General features: G+C 45.7%; 1 protein-coding gene across 3 annotated transcripts in view; it reads left to right on the top strand.

Moving 5' to 3' along the window:
- The first annotated feature begins 34 nt into the window (after positions 1 to 34).
- MOB1B (MOB kinase activator 1B) overlaps positions 35 to 14,660 on the top strand; it is an 82,255-nt gene continuing 67,629 nt past the window's right edge. Inside the window, exons 1-2 of one of the 3 annotated variants that reach the window (XM_077814893.1) lie at positions 35 to 554; positions 4,675 to 4,739. In XM_077814893.1, the coding sequence (XP_077671019.1) occupies positions 4,726 to 4,739 (14 nt within the window). In that variant the 5' untranslated portion in view covers positions 35 to 554; positions 4,675 to 4,725. Of the gene's footprint in view, positions 555 to 4,674; positions 4,740 to 9,297; positions 9,381 to 9,917; positions 9,995 to 14,660 lie in introns of those variants that run through there. The other 2 variants (XM_077814894.1, XM_077814892.1) reach the window with 2 other exon arrangements.

Here is a 14,660-nt window from a genome sequence, read left to right as displayed (position 1 = left end):
CTTCGCGCCTCCCGCCGCCCCCTCCCGCGGGCGGGCTAGGTTTAGCCCCTGCGGTGGTACCGGGGTGAGCCCTGGGCTACACGGCGGGTGTCGTGTCCGGTGACTCCCTGTGTGGACGCTCCGAGCCCGGAAGAAGAGAGACTCTTCCCCCCTCCCCCAGGTCGCTGAAACCCCTGGCGAAAAGACCTCGGCTAGACCGAACCTAGGCAGGGGTTAGGGCTTGTCTGCACCTAGTCCGGAGCAGCGGCTCCCCGTGACCGTGTGGATGCTCCACCCCGAATAAGGGAGCCTGGTCGCCCTTTAGCTTAGTGCGCTTTGATCCAGGGAGGCCGTGTTGCCTCGTGGCTGGAGCACTGGGCGAGACTCAGGACACCTGGGTGCTGTCCCCGGATAATCCACGGGCCTGTCGGGTGACCTCGGGCAAGGGGCTTCACCTCTCTGTGGCTCAGTGTAACAACAGTCACCTCCTTTGTAAAGCACATTGAAGTCGACGGATGAAAAGTGCTACATAAGAGCGAGGTGGTGTTGTAATAACTAATATAGCCATCTTGCGGGTGAGTAAACTGAGGCTCGGTGTGCTTGGCAAACTTTTCAAGGCTCAAACAGTGAGTCTAGCGGAGGTGGGAAAAGAACCCATGAATCTGGACTCCCACGTCCCTGCCTTAATCATTTAACCATGTTGTCATCTCCCATTTTCCCTTCTAAACATGTTTCTCATTTTGAAAAGCTTGGTCACTAAGGAGAAAGAAATTATGTAACGAACAGGCTGAAGGCAGCAGGAAAAAGATGAATTGTCTCAAATGAATAAGGCCTGACTAGGAAATTAGTCAGAGGTGTGAAAAATCGACACTCCTGGCAACGCGGTTAAACAGACCGAACCCCCCGGTGTAGACAGCAATAGGTCGACAGGAGAATTCTCCTCCTCTCAGAGAGGTAGAATACCTATGCTGACAGGAAGAGCCCTTTCATCAGTGCGGGTAGTGTCTTCAATGAAGTGTAATAGTAGTGCAGCTACAGTGCTGTAGCATTATAAGTGTTACTCCTGAGGGCATTCTGTGCCAAAAAATTATAAATTCTGCACACAGTATTTTAAAATTCTGCACATTTTATTTGTCATATAAATGTGGAGGCTCCAGCATGGCACTGCGGAGCACAGGCCACTGGCTGCCCAGAGGTGGGAGATCGTTGTGCAGCTCCCCCGTGGGACATGGACTCAGTGGTGAGGCTGCACCCAACCCGGACACAGCACAAGGATTGGGCCTGCCCCAGAAACACCCACCGCCTTGCCCCTTCATGCCAGCTGTACCAGGTGTGGACAGGCAGGCTCAGTAATGCAGGATCCAAGTGTGGAGGGGCTTAGCGTGGGGGGATCCAGGTGTGGTTTCAGAGGGTTCTGTGTGGGGCAATCTGGGTGTGGGTGGCTCAGTGGGGGATCTGGGTGTGGGGGGGATCTGGATGCACAGGGGCTTGTTGGGGGGGTCTGGGTGCAGTGGTAATGGGACTCTGCAGGGGGGTCCAGATGAAGGTGGTTGGGGCTCAGTGGGGGAAGTCTGGGTTTGGGGGGGATAGAGCTCGGCAGGGGGGTCTGGGTGTGGGGAGTTTAGTGGGGGGTCCAGATGCAGGGGGAGTGGGGCTCAGTGGGATGGGGATCCAGGTGCAGCTGGTTGGGGCTTGGTAGGCTGGGGATCCGGGTATGGTGGCTTGTTGGGGTGGTCCAGGTGCAGGGGGAGTGAGGCTTGTCAGGGGGGTTCTGGGTGCAGAGGGAGTGGGGCTCGGCGGGATGGTCTGGTTATGAAGGGTCTGGATGCATGGGGGTTGGGCAGATAGGGGAGCAGCAACCTGTATAGTGGTCTCTCGCAGCTGAAGTGTGCAGGGGAGAAATCTGGGGGTGGGTCTGACACAGCCCTAGCCGGCATGCAGGGGAAGAGGAAGTCCCATCCTTCCCAGCCCAGCCGGGTTTTCCCCAGTCCTGCCCCCGCCCCACAGTGATTTACCTCTCTGTCGGCTGCCCTGGGCACACAAAACATATTGCTGGGGAGGGTCTTATGACCACTCTCGTGACTTCCCTTTGCTTCCCCATCAAAAAGCCATTTTTCTGCAAGGAAGCAAAGAAATCTGTGAGGGACATAAATTCTGTGCATGTGCAGTGGCACAGAATTCCCCCAGGAGTAAAGTGTAAACAAGCTCTAAGATACATGTGTCCTGTATCCCATGTGTCCCATTGGGTTGATAAATGGGTATCTCAGGGCCCATTACGGTTAAGATGTAAACAAAGGCTTCTTCGGTTACAATATTAAACAGTGAAGTGTGGTTCAGGGTTTCATGTTGAGTTATTGTAGGCTTATTCCCATTGTAATAACCACCATTGCAATCTTTTCAACTTTTTATTAAAAAAAACAGCGAAGAAGAAGGATAAACAGTTAAAGTATTTGAAATGTTAAGGTTTTTTTTAATTTTATTTATTCCTTATGCCCTTTCCCTTAAAGGATTACATAGGGAAACCCACCACCACCACTATGCTTGAGAAGTACTAGTGGCACCTTAGAGACTAACCAATTTATTTGAGCATAAGCTTTCGTGAGCTACAGCTCACTTCATCGGATGCATTCGGTGGAAAAGTGAGCTGTAGCTCATGAAAGCTTATGCTTAAATAAATTGGTTAGTCTCTATGGTGCCACTAGTACGGCTTTTCTTTTTGCGAATACAGACTAACACGGCTGCTACTCTGAAACCTGTCACTATGCTTGAGAGTCTTTTACAGGGTATTAATTGGTATTAAAGACAGTCCTAACTGTCCTGACTTTTTTTTGGGGGGGGAGGGAAGGGGGGTTACTTTAGATGGCATAGAACTGCTGTTGTTCCTTTAAGACAAGACAAGCATACAATGTTTCTGGTACTGACTTTCACTTACATCCTCACTGCTGGAGTAATACAGGCCCAGCATGCTGTCTGATCAGCCACTGTGTGACCTGGCACTGTGCTATTCAAGGCATTGCCGGCCTTTCTGGTCACAGACTCATAGCAGTGTTGAAAAAGGTGGAGTTATCTTGGCCAAATAAGTCAAATTCTTATCAGTCAGAGGCAAAAAGAAATAATGCAGAAAAGAAAAAAGGTAGGAAAGGAAAATGACACATGAGGGAGGACGTGACAGCAGGAGCCTAAGGCTCACATGCAAGATTGTCAGGATTTAGCCAAAGCTGGTGATGTTCTCTGGTTTTCCATCTCTCTGACCTGCTCCGGTAAGGATTCTTTCAGAATTGGAACAGTGAAGACCCACCCTGTCATGGTGGATCCCAGGCTTCCGGGAGATGGTGGGGATATTGGCAGCCATGATGGTGAAACTCACTCCTTTCAGTCTCACATTCCACTGGTCCTATCTAGTGCAACCCCAGATAAAGCAATGTCAAAGAAGGGGAGGTAACCTCTCCCATTAAAATTAACCAATCAAAACATTTTGGTGATTTAAACTGTAAACACATTCTCCCATTTCTAGAATCAGCTTGTTCTGCCAATGCATGACTTTACCAGGAGCCTTGAAGGCCTCTTATCGCCATTCTTTGAAAATAAACAACCCATTTTGTACCAATCTATTTCTCTCCTAATTTTTACTCATATTTATAAACAATTTTATGTAATAGGATGAGTTGGACTTTTGTTACCTTGGACAATTTAGAGCACAAGCTTTTGCACAACAGTCCTCTCCAATTTATTGGATTTTGGACACAATAAGTCACATATGTGGATTTGCAAAGGGGCTTCAGCCCAGCTTTTAAAGCTGAGCCTGTTGTTTTTAATGTTCAAGTTTTTTGCATATGCCAAACCTGAGATTTGCATTCATAACATGTATTTCAATATGCAGACCCAAGTTTTGCATATACAAAAACTTGAGTGCAGAAACTTTGCAGGTACAATTTTAGAAGCTGCTTTTGACAGTTTGACCTATAACATAAATCAGCTTCCAGGCCAAACAGCTTTTCACTGCATAACCAGATCATTGAGCCTCACTGACTATGGCAGTGCTACATAGATCTTATTTTCATATAGATAAATTGTTCCTGAATATTTCTCAACTGAGCAGAGCACAAGCAGGATTCTGTCAACAATAGATGCATGCACATCTGTTTTCACTTATCTTGCCTTCAACGTATCTGTTCCTCCACTGATGGGAAGAATATCTATGTGGGTAGTATCCCATTCCAGAACCCGTCTTGCAGTTTTCAGAGTGTCTGCAAGATTACCTTTAGGAGGCAACAGTTTGTTGGCAAAACAGCCTATAAGCAATATATGACAATGATTGCACATGTATTATGGCTTAATATGACACTGATATCTTCCAGGCATCACTGTGACTCCTGTAAGAAAACATTTATATGTAAACATGAATGTATTTATGAAACAAAGACCCTACACCCAGGATAAGAAAAAGGTTCATTACATATGTCAAATTTACCTTGTATTTATTTATTCTTCAGAAATCCTGGTTAAGAAAGCCTATCTGAAAAAGGAAATCTGTTATCATAAGTACATCTGAGCTTCCCCATCAATATTGTATTTGATTAAGGGTTTAGAGGATTTATATTTCTAGGAAGACAGAGTATTGTTCATTGTTAATGAGGTTATTGATAGCAAAGTTGTGTGTTAAAAATTACTTACACAAATTCTTGTTTTCTATAGCCTGAGATGCAGAAAGAAGAAAAGTCTTGAACAAGTCATGCATCAGAACAGATGCTGCTCTTCTGGTAAGGTACTCTGTGTATCACCTTACCAGAGCACAATTGTTGCCTTCAGTATAGTCATAAGTGATTTGTTTTACTTTAAACGATCCAAGCAATGAGGTTTCCATGATTTTTCTTAGGAGACTATTTAATGTTCTAATGGCCTAACCTGCAAACCTTGTACATATATAGTATCTTATTATGTGAATGATACTGCAAAACATCCATTACTGAGACTCGGCTGCATGAGGGAATGAAATATGCATGAACCCCATGCAGAGGAACTCCATATCACAAACACTGCAGAGATCTCTGGAGAAAGTTTCCACACTTTATCCCAGAGATGGAAATTGTTAGCATGTCAGGAAGTGGGGGCCACACACAGCATGGTACAACAAATCCATGGGATTTGTTGGAGGTAACAAATGGCCATATTTATTACTCTTCGTGATACCCAGCTGTAACTGGACATGGTCAGGTTGAAGAAGTGTGCTACTTCTGGTGTGGGGGTGAGGATTATGTCCCATCACATAATCTTTTGTAATTCCTGGAGTAAAAATCACTTATTCATGCTTTGCTTGTTTGTTCAGGATTTGATTTAGTACATGAAAATAACTCCAGAGGTACTGACCATAGAGTCTGTCAGATATCCACATGTAAATATTCAGTTATCATGTTAATCAGTCATCTAGGTATCCATTCCCCTGGCGACAAATACCATACATTAATCAGGAAAACAATACACCTGCTAAAAAAACACCGTGTTACATACTGTAGATTTAATCCAAGATCTAGGGTACAATATTCCTAGAGCCCTGGCATTAATGTACTGCATCGTATTAGTTGCAGAAGTGGATCTCGTGATTAAACATTGTTTTCCTCTCACTATACACCTTAGGACAGATGTGGGCAAACTACGGCCTGTGGCCCACATCTGGCCCATGGGACCGTCTTGGAGCTCTCGGCCCAGGAGGCTAGCCCCCAGCCTCTCCCCTGCTGCCTCCCCCCTCCCCCGCAACTACGCGTGGGCAGCACTCTGGGTGGCAGAGCACAGCTGCCAAACATGCTGCTCTGAGCGGCCGGGGGGGGGTTGGATAAGGGGTAGGAGGTTCCGGGGGGCAGTCAGGGGACAGGGAGCAGGGGGTGGTTGGATAGGGCGAGGTTCTGGGGGGGGGCGGTCAGGGGACGGGGGGGAGTCCCGGGAGGCCTGTCAGGGGTGGGGGTGTGGATAGGGGTCGGGCCAGTCAGGGGACAGGGAGCGGGGGGGTGTCGTTGGATAGGAGGTGGGGTCCTGGGGAGCAGTTAGGGGCGGGGGTGTGGATAGGTGTCGGGGCAGTCAGGGGACAGGGAGCAGTGGGGGTTGGATAGGGGGTGAGGTCCTGGGGCAGGCCTGTCAGGGGGCAGAGGTGTGGATAGGGGTTGGGACAGTCAGGGGACAGGGAGCGGGGGGGTCCTAGAGGAGCGATTAGGGTTGGGGGGGTCTCGGGAGGGGCTGCTCAGGGGACAAGGAGCGGGGGATGGTGGATGGGTCAGGGGTTTAGAAGGGGGCAGTCAGGGAGTGGGAAGTGGGAGGGGTTGGATAGGGGGTGGGAGGCTGTTTGGGGAGGCACAGCCTTCCCTACCTGGCCCTCCATACAGTTTTGCAACCCCGATGTGGCCCTCCAGCCAAAAAGTTTGCCCACCCCTGCCTTAGAAAGTACATATTTATTATAATTTTAAGAACATTTTTGTGCTCTGAGCACCAAATGAATTCATCTTTATCAGTGACTAGAACCCGGAAACTTTCATTTGGAACCAAAGCATTTTGTCAAGTGTTAGGTTTAGGGCCCTTTCAAAGTAAATTTTTATGCTTTGTGGTATAGTAGATAATCCCCAAAAACAGATGTGAGGCCCTTGCTATCAGGGACTGGGACATGGGCAGTCTGAGCTAGTGGTCAGAGCAGGAGACAGGAAATGGAACCAAGGGTCAGAACCAGTCAGAGACAAGGGTCAGACCCAGGATCAAAGTCAAAGAGTCCAACTCAGGACAAAGGAGTAGGGACCAGGAACAGAAAAGGGAAGGGCAGGATAGGACTGAAGTTGGACAAAGCTGGGAGTGAAGTATTTGACAGCACAGTATGTTGTAGCTGGAAACAAAGATCAATCTTGTTGCACAGATGACTTTCTGTGTCTCTTTCTGGCTTAAATAGTGTACCCGCTCCAATCAGGGGCTCCAGAGCTCCTCCAATCAGGTTCCTGTAAGCAGTACTTTTAGTGGAGCATAAGGACCTCTGGCTCTTAACTCTCCAAGCACTAAGGTTGGTGTTGTGGATGTGGCTGCAGCTCAAGAACCTATTAGTGCTGGTGCTGGTCCTTTGTCTCCTCCTATCTGTTAGATTCAACATGTCTTTACTTGCTCAGCTGAGCAGGTCTATGCTTATGTAACACTGCAGTCTGCTGCTGATTCCTCATATCCCCATGTCTGGAATAAGCATATCTCCTGCCCTTAGGAATAGAAAAATGCTACAAGGCATAAAGTATACAGGTAATGTAATCTCCCATTACAGTTACCAAGGTAAAGCGTCTCTTATAGTATACTGCAGTAAGACTTTGAAATTTAGCTTGCTAGTAAAATACAACATTCTGGAGGCAGAAGAGTGCATTTGGGTGGGAGGAGGGAATGCAGATTATTCAGGTCCAAACCAGAATACATCTGCATTTGAGTTTTTCCCCCCAATATTTTTGAGGCATAGGGCCTGATCTACCTGGCCAACAAATTCAGAAATACCCTCTAGATACAGATTGTTAAAAAATATATTGAAAAAAGTGCAATGTCATCTTAAATGCATCCTAATTACACCCCAAATCCCCCAATAAACCATTTTTTAAAAAAAAGCTTCTTTAATACAGAGTATTAAAATATAATTATGAATAGAGCAGGGAGACACCAACCTGACATTCTGACTTAGTTTGGAATACAGAAAAAGCCATTCAACTTTTAAATGCATGAGTAAGGCAGGAGACTTTCAAACCCTAGAACTTATCCTATAAAAATTTTAAAACTCTTTGTTAAGCTCTGACATCTTTTGGCAAAATCCAACTTGCCTTACAGCAACCCTGAAGGTCTCCTGCCTTTCTTATGCATTTAAATGCTAAAGTGCATTTTTCTGTTTGTCTCAACTATGGCCCTGATCCTACAAGTTGTTCCATGTGGACAGACTCTTCACCCACTGACGCAGAACTCAGGGATCCCACAGCAGGCATCTGCTTGCACCCAGCAACTTGTGAAATAAAGAAGTGAAATTCTGGCCCTTCTAAAGTCATAAGAGTTTTGCCATTGACTTCAATAGGGCTAAGATTTCACCAACAGCCTATATCCTTGGATTGCACTTTTTATTTTTGTTTAGACTAGAATACTGGGTAGGAGACCCCCAAGAAAAGTAAGTGTCTCTTGCTTGATCTAGGAGTTGTCTTGTACGGTAGGGACACCCAAAGCACAGTCCAAACTGCCCAGAAATGTGGCTTGCAGCTGTTCTCCAATACTTTGATTCTGATTTTATCAGTTCCTGAGCCACGTGAAATAGGGAACTATTGTCTTTGCAGCAGATGGGAAACTGAGGCACAGAATTACTATGCGATTTACCCAAGGACACAAATGAAATCTGTGAGTCAGTTGGGAAATGGACCCAGGTTTTCAGAGTCCCAGTCCAGTGCCTTGTCCACTAGACTAATCTCGTTACTGGGAGATGTTAGTGCAGAATAGTGGGTGTTGGGAATGGGGTGTAGTGGGGGGGGGTCTTCAGTTTAGAGAAATGCTAATGGGGAGGTGTTGCGGGTATGTTATGAGGAAAATACTGCTAGGAGCTTTGGATGGGGCAAGCACTAATGAAGGTTTAGGGGAAGGTCTGGAATGCTGATAGGCTTGTTGTGAGGGAAATGCAATTGGGGCTTTCGTGAAGACAGTTGTCCTGTTTAAGGTGGATTCTTGGAGGTTAGGGAGTAGGCAATGTGGGAGAGGTGGGAGGTATTTGGAGGAACAGTGCTGGTACCAGGGTGCCGTGATTGGGGAGAGGGTGTTGCGAGAAGTAGCGTTAGGTAAGTGAGGTACTAAGAGGGTGGCAGTAGTGGGAGGTTTGGGGGCGTGAAGTGCTGCAGAAATGGGGTGTAGTGTTTGGATGGGAGGCAGCAGGGTGCTATGGGCAGTGTTTGGAGAGGGGGTGCAGTATACAGGGGAGGCAGTGGGGCGCTGTGGGCATGTTTGGGAAGGAGGTGTTGGGGCAGGGTTAGTGCTGGGGGTGGTATGTGGGGTTTGGCGGAGGCAGGGGTGGGTGGTTGGTTTTGGTGGGCAGTGGGGGAAGAGTTGGGAGGGAGCGTGGGGGAGGCCGTGGGAGGTGGTTTTGGGGGGTGGCAGGGATGCTGGGGGCGGTGTTTGAGGAGGGGGTGTTTGGGGGCAATGTCACGGTGTGTGTGGGGGGGGGGTCCTGAAGCAGCGGGGACGGAGGAACTCTACGGGCAGCGGCGGCGGGGATCGCGGCCCCGCGCGGCGGAGGGAGGCCCCGGCTCTCCGCGCCCCGCCCCGCGCTCTCCTCCGCCCCCCCTGCGCCGGCCGCTGCCGTTGGGAGCCGAGAGCGGAGCCACTCGCTGGTCCCGCGCCGCCGCCGCCGCCTGCGCCATGAGCTTCTTGTTGTGAGTAGCGCCGGGCTCGTGCTGCCCCCCACCCCCGGCCCTTGGGACGGGGACCCCCCCCGCCCCTGCTTCTTTCCCCTGGAGCCTCCCCCTTCCTCTGCCCCCCCCCCCCTTTCTCCCATGCAGACCCGGCTCGTGTCCACTGCGGTGCCGGCCCCGTTCTGCTGGCGTGTGCGTTAGGAAGCAGCTCAGAGGCTCCCTCCCTAGTGGTTCCTCACAGCCACCATGAGCCCGCTCGCTGAGCGGGTCCCTCTGGCAGCACAGGGGCTGTGCTCACCCGCTTCCCCCGGCTCTTCGCTCCCCTCTCCCGCTCCCCAAAGCCCTGCCCGGCGGCGGAGAGCCGTGGCGCTCTCTCTGCCCGTGGGGGTGCTCTTGATGCAAGTAGGCAGAGGACGGTCGCCCCTGGTTTTGGCTGAGGCCAGCCGTGCGTGCCGCCGCTGCTGCGGAGAAATAGACATCTTGGACAATAACACTGAGAAATCCCCATCCGCCTTCCCTGGGCTGGCCCTGAACCCGCCGTGCAAGTGTTGGTGTAACATGGTGTTCTGTTGTTCCTGTTCCATGTCTCCTAACGTCAACCCGAGGGTTTGGGGCAGTGGGCAGGAGTGGTTCTTGTGAGTCCTGGTTTGTTTGTTTTTTTTAACAACATTTTTTAATAAGGGTAGATTTCTAAAAGGAGAAGTTCATGATTACATGGGACTGGGACCACCGGACAGCCTTGTAAATATCTCTCGGGCATGTAGAGGGCACAGTTTGTTTTCATAGAGGGAAACATGTTGGCATATTTCGTTCCTGGAGCCTGTAAATAAAAAAATGAAAAGGGAGGGCGGGGAAGGTTTAAAGGAAAAAAGGTACAGGAAATAAATCACTGCACTCCATTAATATAGAGAAGTGAGACTTTCTCAAATGTTACTCTGCAAAGACTATTCTGAATTTGCTCAACTGGGTAATATGGAAGTAGGCCAAAGTTCATAAAAAATCTGCAGAGGGAAACACAAGGTAGGTACTAAGTTAGACTTTTTCTTTTCAAACTAACTAAAAATATGTGCAGCAAAAACCTTTTAACATGAGGTATTTTGGCTGATGTGTTAATGTAGTCTATTCAGCCTAATAAAACATTAGGAATTAAAAGTTAATTAAGGATTCAGATATTCCTTGTGCAGATGACTACCTTTCATCTGCTATAAATATAGCAAGCCAGGTAGGTAAGAAGGTGCTGACTGGATGGATGATAATGAAAAGACAATTGTTTACTGCAAGGATACAAAGATCCTATAGGAGTTAGTGACAAATCAGACACATGTAATAACTATGTTTTGCTATTCAGCTTCATAGACTAGAGTGGAACTGAATGATCCTTGTTTCTCCCCTTGGGAGTGGAAAGAAGGTACTTAAGACAATTAATGTAAACCAGTTCAGTGACCTATTAACTAAACTGAGATGCACTCCAAAGGAGGAGGGGGTGGAATTACACAGCTGAAAAAGATACCATTTAATAGTTAAACTGGGGCCTAAATGGAGTTTACAAAACCTACTGGTGCTTAAAATTAAGCACATACATAAGTCTTTGCTGGACTAGTGGCGTGGTATCTGAAAGGTGGTGAAGGCTTATATTGATAACTGTTAGATGCCTGTATGGTTGGCCTGATTCTAAAGAGCACGGGAGGAGATGCATTCCTCTTGGGAACTGGAGTAGTAGTGACTCTCATCATGGATAGACACTATTCTCTCTGTAATTAAGATTGTTATTAGCTTCTTTTTATAAACCTAGTCATTACATTGGTTAAGTTTGCCAAAACCAACCCAATTCATCTGAAATTGCAGATGCAGTATCTTATTCCAGGGTAGAATTGGTAGATACCTACCAGCTGAATGACCAAGGTTGCTAGTCAGTGGTAGATAGAAAAGATTATTGGGTGGCAGGGGCGCTGTCCTGGTTCGAAGCTTAGCTGTTCCCCTCCTCCACCATCCCAAGCTGCTGTGAAAGAGGGTGGGTGACACCAGAATGCTGTCCTTGGATTCTGGTGTGTGTCTGAGAGTGGGGGGTTGGTTTCATAATCCATGGCCCCAGGCTAATTGATGTCAGAAAAATGCGAACCTCTACTTTCTCTGGCTGCTGAAAGAGAAAGATAAACTTTCTGTCTCTTCTCCTTTTCCAGAGCCTCCTGGCTTTTGGAATGGGGTGAAGCAGGTCTCTGCTACTCTGTCATTTCCTCCTAGCCTCCATTGGTCAGGGTCAACTTCCTGTATGAATAACTTCAGTGCCTGTTTCTGTTGCTGCTCAGCAAAGCCAGGAACAGCAGCAAAGGTACTGGAGCTGTCTGCCGACTCAGGAGGACAGACTGCATTTGCTTATAATTGAAAGAGTTTCTTTTAGATCTTAAGGTCTAGACATTTAAATGTTTTTTTAAAGTTTAAATTCAGCAGAAATAGATGCCCTGTTTTCTTCCCCGCCTAGCTTTCAGCTTCCTACTGGCAAGTAGATATTTCAAGCATTTTTGATATTTCAAGCATCTTCATAAAAATGGTTAATGTTATGTCTCCTCAATTTCTTCCCTCCCCCAAATTATCTTTTATTATCCTGATTACACCCATCAAAAACAAAATCTTATGTAACACATGAACATGTTTACATATTCAATATCTCATTCACTTTTTAGGCTGCAAAATAAACACACTTTTTTAGACATAGCTTCAGGAGAAGGCTTAATTGCTGCTGCAGGTAACAAAGTGTTTTTCCCTCCTTCCCCCCCTTTCTCCAGTCCAATCATACAGTGCTCTCTTCTTATTTTCCAACTGGGTACACATTTTTATATTTATCTGGTGCAGTTTCATTATGAAGGTTTTATAAAGATGCTTCTGTTAGGTGTACCATATGGTGATGTACCAATCCTCTATACAAGTGCAGGTTATATCTTCATTAAATGCTATAATTCTCCAATTTGCCACGGAAGCACAAGATAAAATCACACGTTCTCCTTGTCAACTGAGTTTCCAAATAACACAGCAGTTGTGTTCTTATGGGGCCCAATCATGCCGGGTGCTGAGCGCCTCCTGAAATGTGGAGAATATTCTCAATTTCCATTTATCATACCATGATTATTCCATTCTTTTGATAGGGTTAGTTAGTGGTCATCATGGAGTGCATTTTGCTCAGTTTTATCTACCTATGTGCGAAGAATTCAAGGGGACATTTTCAACTAGAAAATAGCATTTCTTTTAAAATAAAAGTGTACCTACTATTATCAAAATAATATCTAATGTTATCATTGAGAGAAGTTAATGAATTTTAAAAAATGTTTTATTTACTGCTTGTATTTAACAGAAATGTTGTAGGTTGTCACTTTCACTGTTTTCTCTGTATAATCAATATTTCCCACATTGAAAAGATCCTTGCAAACATCTGTAGGGGAGCAAAAAAAAAAAAGATATGGAATATACTCTTTAACAGGTCGTGCTATCAAAAGCTGGGTAAAAAATAAAAAAAGTTAAGTTCCAAAAAATTCAGTTTGACAGATTCCTTTCAAAAGGAAATTACAGCAGAGTTGCAGAAATCATAGTCTGCATCTCCAAGGAAGAAATTAAAGATAGTTCTGTAGGCGTACCATCTGGCAACTTGCTACTGCTATCCTGAATTACTAAAACTGCCCTAGCAAAGAAGCTACATCAAAAAATGATTTTTAATAAAAATCCCTGACATAATTCAGGATCCTAAATTTTTTATTATCTAACAGTTGTGTACCTTTAAGATTATGTAATCCCCCATCCTTAAGGCCAATATAGAGTTTCACATTTTTTAATTTTTTATTAAAATGAGCAGTCAGAATTGTCACATGCAGATTTCTGGCGAAAAAGAGCTGTAGGAAACAATTTCTGTGAGTTTATATTTGTTGGGATATATGCATTATTTACTGGTAAAATTTACATAAGCAGTCTCCCAATAAACATCAGTGTGAAGGTGACCTGTAAACAAAGGGAAAAATGTGCTTCTTTCAGTATCATTTTTTGTTTCTTCGTGATGTTAAAATAAGACCTGACATTTTTGTTTTTAAATCTACAAAAGTCAGGCCTTCTTTATACATATGAAGACCAGAAAAGAAATGTGTGCCTACTCTTTTCCCACCTTCCTCCCTTCACTACTTCTTGCAGGTCCACTTCAAAATCAGAACTATAAAAATCATAAACACATTTCATAGCAGATAAATTACAGAATAGATATACTTTAGATAATTTTCTTGACTGACAAGAACTGTCTTTTGTGCCTCCTCTAGCCCACTCAATGCTCTTGAAGAACTGTCTGGCTATTCTCTACTTTTCTCAGCTTTGCCAGAAGTCAAGCCAGTCTGTTGTTGTTTTGTTCCCTACAATAATCTCTCTCTCTCTTTCCTCTTCCCACTCTAGTGTCCTGGCTGCTGCAATTGGGGGGGAGAGGGAGGAGTTTCAACTACTTTATCTGTCCCTAACCTCTATTGTTGGGGGATCCTTCCCAGTGATGCTTCTTGTAGGATTCCTAAGGTACTGCAGAATGAAACTGTCCTGATTCTGATCAGTTTCATAGGTGCTCATCCGTTTCCAATAACAGTTGTGAAAACCCACCATCTGTTCAGTTTACACTCTGCTACAGTTTGGGAGACCTCAGAGCTACAGTAAAGGCATTGGACTGTGTGCAGACTCTGAAGGACACCCATGTTGATTACATTCTGTGTGTATTTCGAAGGTTTTCTTTGCAACTGTAAGGTGCTAGAAACTTCCTTTTTTTAAAAACTGAAACTCCTGAGAGTTTAGATTTTGCTGAAGCTAATGAAACTTAGCTGGGACAGCGTCCTACTCACCATATGCAAGGGAATTTTCCAAGCCCTGGTGGCAGCAGTGCCAGGTCTCAAGTAAACCTTACTTACTGTGAAAGTAAAGTGTCACAACTGGTTCCATATGCTACAATGTCATCCAAAGAGTCCTAATAATAATCCCTCTTGAGGCTACGGTTTATGGAACCAGTTTGTGACACTTAATTTCACAACAAGGATTTTTAGTAATTATAAAGATAATTGGCTGTTTAAATGTATAGTCTTGCCAAAAATCTGTTTAACATTATTTAAACAAAGTATTTTAAAATGGTGTAGCTAAAGTACTCATCACTTCTGTCCAGCTCCTATTTTCAAAGGGTCAGAGTCCAAGGATTTGCTCCCATGCTGGCAGCTCGGGTCTTTCACTTTATATCTCTTTGTGATCCCTTCTTTGAAAGCTGTCGGAAACCCAAATACTGAACACAGTACTAAAGCC

The sequence above is a fragment of the Eretmochelys imbricata genome, chromosome 4 (assembly GCF_965152235.1).
Source record: "Eretmochelys imbricata isolate rEreImb1 chromosome 4, rEreImb1.hap1, whole genome shotgun sequence".
NCBI lineage: Eukaryota > Metazoa > Chordata > Testudines > Cheloniidae > Eretmochelys > Eretmochelys imbricata.
The sequence above is the reverse complement of the archived record's forward strand: the minus strand, read 5'-3'. Positions and strand labels throughout refer to the sequence as shown.